At 35.7% G+C, this 8557-nt stretch overlaps 1 protein-coding gene across 1 annotated transcript; it reads left to right on the top strand.

The window, feature by feature from the left end:
* Positions 1–428: 428 nt before the first annotated feature.
* Positions 429–1187, top strand: LOC110277710 (zinc finger protein ZAT11-like). The gene has a single exon (XM_021135245.2). It carries the CDS (start codon positions 581–583, stop codon positions 1163–1165), a length of 585 nt encoding a protein of 194 aa, XP_020990904.1. The 5' UTR covers positions 429–580; the 3' UTR covers positions 1166–1187.
* Positions 1188–8557: the final 7370 nt, after the last annotated feature.

Genomic DNA, 8557 nt, shown 5'->3' with positions numbered 1-8557 from the left:
ATAAATTAAAAGATCCAATATATCCAAGTGTTCAAAATATATTTTTCATGTTTATTATGCCAACAAAACTGTCACCAAAATTAACACATGCAAATAATCTATTATGCAAACAAGGGACCTACATAGATACGTAATACACGTTCATTTATTTAATTGTAGTAAATTGACTCACAAGTTAATTAATTATGGATATATGTATTAATGTATATTGGTCAAATAGGCACTCCAACAACCATTAACTTAACTAAAGACTCTATGCCTTCAAATTTAATTTTCATATATTTGAATCATACTAATAGTCAACATTCAATAAAAAGCAAAAAATGCCTCCAAGAATTCGTTGAATTTAAATTAGTCAAAATCTTTGACTTTTTCCCCTAGCGGCCTATATATACCTATCTCCATCCCCTAGCCAGTGTTCCTCATATTCACATACATCTCAATCTCAAATCTCATCATCTCAGATTCTTTTTTCACCCTACACTAATTATACCAATATACTTATTAGCTTGTATTAATCTTTAATTCTAGGCCAATACTTCAGATACAGAGTAATAATATACATAGAATACAGAGAGATATGAAAAGACAACGAGATCATCAAGTAATAATGGATAGTAATAGCATTGACTTGGCACAATGTCTAATGCTACTTTCTCATCAAAACCCTAAAGATCAAAGCAAAGTCCACCATTATCATCGTCAGAAACATTTTCGCCCAACGGAATTTGAGTGTAGCACATGCAACCGCAAATTCTCTTCATTTCAAGCCCTTGGTGGTCACAAAGCTAGCCACAAGAAACAAAAGATGGAGAAGAATAACAAAGAAGAAGCCACAACTACTCTCAGCTTAGGAGTAGGGAACAATAATAACGTTTTTATTAACAAACCCAATAAAATGCATGAGTGTTCAATTTGTGGTCAAAGATTCTCTCAAGGGCAAGCACTTGGAGGGCACATGAGAAAGCATAGACTACATGCCAATCAAGAAACGTTTCTAATTCCTTCTATAAACGACGTCGTCCTGGGAAAAATCCCACCAGTTCTAAAGAGATCTAATAGCTTCAGGGTTATGTGTTTGGATTTGAACCTAACACCTCTGCAGAATGATTTAAAGGTATTGTTTGGAAACATGGCACCAAAAGTTGATCCTAGCTGGGTTTGACTCTTAATTTATTTCTTGCAAATTGCAATTAACTTTGTCATATAGTTTCTTTATGGAATTTGTATTTAATTAGAAATAGTCTTCATTATATTATTCTTTTTTATATTGATCTCAAAATAAGGTAGTCATTTTTAACAGTATGTATTCTTTCAATTCTTTAGTGTCAACTTTGTAATTTTATTTTAATTATTTTTGTATCCATTTATATTGACTTGAAATGTAATTGCTTATAGATCTTAATTAATTAACAAAATACACAGTACTATAAAAACATTATTTTTGGTTGATATATATATATATATATATAACTTTTTATAACATACAGAATATTATTGATTATCTGGAAGGATAATATAATAATGCTTTTAATTTGATGACAGGTCATATTAAAAAGAAGAAATGAATTATATTTTTTTCTTCTAATATCACATTAAATTTGAGAATTTGTTTTGGTGACTTTTTTTATATCCTGTTAATTTGAGGGTATTATATACTTTTTTGTAACAACCTAGATTTTTCAAATTTCATACATTAGGATTCATAAAATTCGAGTAACCGGTTATATTTAGTTTGGCGAACTGATTTTGGAATATGCAAAAAAATAAATAACAATATTTTAAGGTAATAATAATATTTTATTATAAATTATATATGAGTCACTTTATAATTTCTACAGTCTCACCACATGCGGCCACCTCCAACTTGTTTTTTTTCTTCGTATAACATCTCAAGAACTATCTTCTGCTTCCCTTTTTTTTTTGTACGTGACTCGGAGAAAAGGGAAACGAGAGAGAAGTTGAAAATGTATAACTCTCGTTATTAGAATGTCACGTTTTTTACTGTGTCGCTCTAATAGCTTAAGTATTACGATAATTTTAAATATATTTAATATTAAAATAGGAGTATGTTTAAGATAAAGGGGAAAAAAAAATAATAACTAAGATAATACAAAAAATCGAATAAACAGAAAATGAAATAACTTTTTTAAAATTTCGTCATCCATATCTTGAAAAGGGAAAACCTGTAGGGGAGTGAGAACATCGTCCTCACCGTTTCTCACTATAGGTTTACAGAATTGTTATAATAAGATACGTAAAATAAACTATTTCTAATGTACAGTGGTCATTATTCGTCTTATGTGTCTTTTCAAAAACCAAGGGTTCACATTCAAAATCCAAAAATCCTTTTTAAAGAGACTTGATTAATTCCTCAAAATCAAAAACCTTTTTTCTTTTTTGTAAAATCGTAAAAGTTTTCCTAAATAGTATGAATAACCAACCTGTCCCAAGCATAGGTTCAATTAAGTCTATGCTGTAAGAGTTTGATTTTTCATACTTTACTTGACCATAAACATAAAAGAAGTTACCTAAGCTGTATAAATGACCATCTTGTTCCAAGCATAGGTTCATTAAGTCTATACTGAACCAGTTTGATTTTTTGTACAGAACTAGACCTCAATAATACCAATCACGGCCTCGGGCCCATCCAAAATCCAACACGGCCCCTGGCCCAAACAACTCAATCATCAACAAATCACTACAAACCAAACAATTTCAGACAAAAACACAAGTAAAAAGGTTCAAACACAATCAAAGTAGTTACATCAAGTATAGCAATTAGCAGTTAAACAGAATTATTCACATAGGCAAACCAAATACAATATGTACACCTAAACAATGTCACATAGATGCATATGATGAATGTCTGTCCTACTGGCTGTGATATCACATGTCAGTTCAACTGCCAACCTGACACATCCCCAAGGAGATGTTGCCTTTCGGTCACGAATATAAATAGAAACCCCCAGGGATGTCGTGCCCGGCACACGGTCCAGGGATATAGTACCCGACACACTCTTGTGATTTCGAAAGGATGTGAGTGGAATACTCTGCCTTTGACCTCACATCTACACGTAAGCAGGATTAACCACTGTCCTTACGTGGGCGTCGCAACCTCGACAAGCGAGATTAACCACCGTCCTTGCCAGGCGCAAGTGACTTATCAACAATCTCAGTAATATCCACAATCAATCAGGTTCAAACTCTTATTTCAATAATCATTCTTGGCCCATTTACTTTCAAATAACAAATGTATTCAGTTCACATCTTGCCAAGAATCACTTTTCTCAAGTCAATTTTTCTTTTCAAAACAGAGCCACTTTTCGCAACGTCTTTCCAAAACATCCAAACAAGTTCAAAACCATGCCAAATTTCAAAATCTCTTTTGAAAGACTCAAAATCATTCTTTCTAAATGGTGTGTGAAATTGAACTCCGCAAGTTTCGCACAGATGAACCGGCAAGTGCATCGGGTTGTCCAAGTAATACCTCAGGTGAGTGAGGGTTGAATCCTACGAAGATTGTCTGATTGAGCAAGCAATGGCTATCTTGTAGGTCTTAGTCAGGCGATTAGAAAAGATGATTGCTTGGTTGAAAGCATAAATAAAATAGTAAAGAACGAAATACCAGGTTGGTGTGAAAATAGTGATAGATATTCAGTTAAGGTTTCGGAGATACGTATTCTTTCCGGATTAACTTTTCTTACTGTCTACTTCAATAACGAATGATTCATTCAATGGTAGCGGTAATTGACTAAATCATGTCCTCTCATCAAGTTAATATCTTCTAACCCACAGCAGTCCACCAAATCCGAGTAACTCATGTCCTCTCATCAAGTTAACTCATGGCTTCTTACTGTAGCCAAATATGAAGCTCTAAGCAATCCACTCTCCTTCGCAATCCTACTCAAAATGTCACAGACAAGGTCAGATCTTCCGGATTAGGAAATGCTGCTTTTCTAACTCTAGCCTTAACGCCACAGAGACCTCAGTAATCCACAGTCAATAGGATTTTATGTCACATATCCAAAGTTGCCCAGGTACGCTCTTGGAATCCGCAATGCAATCTCTAGCTTTAGCTCAACGCTATCGGGGTCAAGACTCGCACGGAACCCCAGTAGAACAAGGATGAATGTCACGATTCATCCTCAATGCATGAGATGAAGAATGAAAATTCATAAGAGAATAGAATCAGACATATTGAAATAGAAACAGTAATATTATTAATCCATGAGAATCAGTAGAGCTCCTAACCCTAACTTAGGAGGTTTAGTTGCTCATAGCTTATAGAAAGTAATAGTAAAACCTACAAAGAGGCAAAGATCAAAAGTCCTCAACAATTATGATATTTGTTCTATATATAATAACCTAATAACTAAGAAGTACAAAAGTATGATAGACTAGACTATAGGTGCAAAAGTCCACTCTTGGACCCACTTTGGTTGAGTACTTGGGCTGAGCTTGGCATCCAACTTGAGGGATGAGCGTTGAACGCCCATTAGGGGGTTGATCCATGCTGTCTTATGCTTCTTGGTGGGTGTTGAATGCCAAAAAGGGGGTGTTTGGGCATTCAACGCTGGCTTGAGTTCCTTTGAGGCATTGAACGCCAGAAAAGGGGTAGTTCTTGGGCGTTCAATGCCTAATACGGGCAGGCTCCTTCGAAGAAAAGTATAAACCATTATATATTTCTGGAAAGCTCTGGAAGTTAGCTTTCCAAGTTGAGAGCATGTTATTTGGACTTCTGTAGCTCCAGAAATCCTCGTTTGAGTGCATGGAAGTCAGAATTTGATAACATCTGCTACGCTTTCCATACCTTTGAATCGGACTTTGCAAAAACTCCTCAATTTTAGCCAGAAATGACCTAAAATCATCAGAAAACATAACAACTCAAAGTAGAATCCAAAAATTTGAATTTTGCACTAAAACCTATGAAAATATAATGAAAGTTGAACAAAACATAACTGAAACAATATGAAAATGATGCCAAAAAGCGTATAAAATATCCACTCATCAGAACACCAAAGTTAAACTATTGCTTGTCCCCATGCAACCAAAAACAAAGTAGGATCAGAAAGAAGAGAAGGATACAATAAATCTAAGAGTTTTTAATGAAGCTCAGTTTCAATTGATGAGCGTGGCTAGTAACTATTTACTTCTGAACAGTTTTGGCATCTCAGTATCCTTTGAAGCTCAGAAGTGTTGGTGTCTTTAGGAATTCGGAATCTGGATGATATTGTTGAGTCTCTTAGTTTAGTTCTTTTTTTTTTCTTGAACACAGCTTCTTTTTTAGCCTGGCCGTCACCATAAGCATTTTGTTTTCCTGTATTACCACCGGATACATAAATGCCACAGGCACTTAACTGGGTGAAGCCAATTGGATTGTGATTCATCTTTGCTAGAATCCCCAAACAATGGTATTCAGAGTTCTTAGTCACACTTTTTTTCTTTTGGGATCACGACTTTAATTTCTCATTCTCAAGCTTTTCACTTGACACCTTCACACTACAAGCATTTAGTTAGGGGAAAGAGCTCATTTGAAATTTTTAGGCCAAGGTTTTGTCTCTTTTAGGCCCTGCTAACCATTGATACTCAAAGTCTTGGATCCTTGCTCTTGCCTTTTGGTTTTAAGAGCTATTGGCTTTTTCTTTTTCTCTCTCTTTTTTTTCGTTCTCTCTTTTTTCTTTTTTTTCTTTTTGCTGCTTTTTCTTACTTCAAGAATAAAATTTTTTTGTATTTTTTAGATTACCAATAATACTTCACCTTTTTCATCATTCTTTTCAGAGTCAACACACTTTACTCCCACATCAAATATGCACTGTTGATTTATGCATTCAGAAAGTAAAAGTGATACCACCACATTAAATAATTAGACCATTCTTATTATATAACTCAAGTTCATGCATCTTACGTTTTTTTTCAAATAAAATTTTTCTTTTAAGTATGGTGAGAGATACATGAAATATTTTATAGCTTATGACAAAGGGTGATCATGAACTTAGAAACAGAAAATAGACAATGAAATACAATGAAAAATGTAAGAACCGGAATTTTCATGAATAAAATTATATAAATGCCCAAATTAGATTCTGGAAAGTTAGGATGAGAATTTGGGAATTTAAATGTGATTTTTGAACTCAGTAGGTCCTTCCGAGTCAGAAAATGTATTTTCTGCAAAAAATCGTGAAAAATCGCAAACCGATAGTTAAACCGGTTCAAGTCTGGCCGATACCGCATGAGAAAAAGTGGAAATAATAAAAAAACTTAGAAAAACATTAGAAATGGGAAACCGGGTGTTAAGTTTAAAGGATTGGCCCGAAGTTGGGCCAAATGGGCTAAAAACGCTAACGAGTTGGACCGGGCCCAAGTTGGGCCCAAGTCCAACATATAAAAGGTTCATTAATGAACCCATTTCCAGTACACACACACATAAACACAACACACCCATGTTGAAATAAAAAGGGGAGAAGAGGAAGAAGAAAACACTATTTACCCATCTCTTCTCTTCGCGATATCTCGAGCTACAGTGCTCCGATTTGTGTGCCCTTAGCGGCTACGCGTTTCTTGTGAAGAACTCTACAAAACCCATATAAGAAACTGGTAAGGAAAGCTCGAATCAGCCTCAGTTTCTTTCTTCAAAATTTTGGGTTTATTAGGGCTTTGGGTTAAATGAGTTGTTGTGATTTTGGATGTTTAGGTTTGCTCTAATCCTTGCTTAGCATTGGATTTTTGCTATCAAATCTGTTGAAAAAGGTAAGAGCCACTAAACCCTTGTGATTTTATGTTTAAAAGTAACCCTAGGTTTATTTGTGATGGTTTATGCATATATAGTTTGATTATTGTGAGTTTGGAGCTTGTTGGTGCTTGTTGGAGTTACGTTGGTGGCTTACTTGTGGTGGAAAACTCAACTTGTGCTATTTTGAGTATTTGGTGTATATAGGGAATCAGCCAATGTATGGTTTCGATTTTCTCTATATAGTATATAATATTCATGGACACTTAGTCTAGTGACCCATAGGATAGGTTTGAAATAAAATGATTGTTGGTGTGTTGAATGTTGATGAATGATGGTTTATGACGAGTTGATGAATGTCGGGTGCAATTATGATGGTTTATAATGATATGATGATGTTGAATAATTGTATGGATTAGAAAGATAGTTTATTATTATAGATGTGATGTTAAGGTTGATGAAATGGTAAATTTGAATGTGGTTTGACGATAAGTGTTATGTAATTGATATTGAGGTTGAGAATAGTAAAATGTGAAGAAAAATGGGGTATTGTTGGTGTATTATGACACAAAAGGGTTAATTTTGATGAAAAATGGAGTTTTTAATGGTTTGGTATGGTGTGGAATGTGTATGGTAAGAAATTGTGGATTTTGGGTAAAAGTAGGTTTTTGGTGAACTTTGTATGATCATAACTTTTACCTCAGTTTTCAAAATTGGTTTAAAATTATTTGAAATTAACGTTCATTGAAAACCCTTTATTTCGGTATAAAGTATAAAACAATCGGAATTTTGTAGAGAAAATTATGATCATTCAAAGTTTGTGTTAAAAATCTAAAATTCTGCAAAGTTGTAGAATTTCAGAATTTCTGATATGTGCGCACGCACAGCCTTGTGCGAACGCACAATCCTGCAAAATTCTTATTATGTGCGGGCACACAGACCTGTGCGTACGCATAGGCAGGAAAAGGCTCTCTGCTTGCAGCGTTAGCACAGCTTGTGTGCACGCATAATCAATGAAGAATTGCGACCTGTGCGGACGCACAGCCCTGTGCGCACGCACAAGTCGGGAAGGGTCATCTGTTGGGGGCGCTCGCACAGCTTGTGCATGTGAACAGGCTTGTGAATTTTAGTACCTGTGCGTACGCACACCGCTATGCGTACGCACACTTTCAAAATCTTCTTAGGCGTGAGCACGCACACCCCTGTGTGGACGCACACGCTCTGTTTCATAAATTTAAACTTTTATTTCAACTATTTCACCTTCCCGACGAGGTTGTAAGCTTCCATAACACCTTTTTAGGACTCTTGGGCATATTTTTGGATACGTGAAAAGTGGGAAAGGATTTAAGGGTTTTAGACGATATTATTATGAAAAATTAGAGAAATGGAGGCTTAGGTTTCTGATGTACTGAGGATGGGTTGGCAGAGTGAGAAGAGGAATTGAAATATGAATTGACAGTAGTTGAGATGAGTCGGGGACTCCGACTGAAAACCACTGAAGTATTGATTTATATTGAGATTATGAGACGTTATGCGCCCGGCAAGGGCCGAGGTTGGATCCCGCTTGTCGAGGTAGTAGCGGCGGCATAAGGGCGGTGGTTCGTCCCGCTTGCGCTTAGATGTGAGGTCAGTGGCAATAGATCCCGCTCGCATCCCTTCGGATCATCAGAGCATACAAGCGCAAAATCCTGGATAGTGATCCGAGCACTATATCTCAGGGGTTCCCATACCATGATTCCAAAGGGCAACATCTCCATGGAGATGTGTCGAGTTGGCAGTTGAACCGACAATGTGATATCACAGCCAGTAGGACAGGCATTCATCATG

This window comes from Arachis duranensis, chromosome 2 (genome assembly GCF_000817695.3).
Source record: "Arachis duranensis cultivar V14167 chromosome 2, aradu.V14167.gnm2.J7QH, whole genome shotgun sequence".
Taxonomy (NCBI): Eukaryota; Viridiplantae; Streptophyta; class Magnoliopsida; order Fabales; family Fabaceae; genus Arachis; species Arachis duranensis.
Note: the sequence above shows the minus strand (reverse complement) of the source record. Positions and strands in the feature narration are given on the sequence as shown.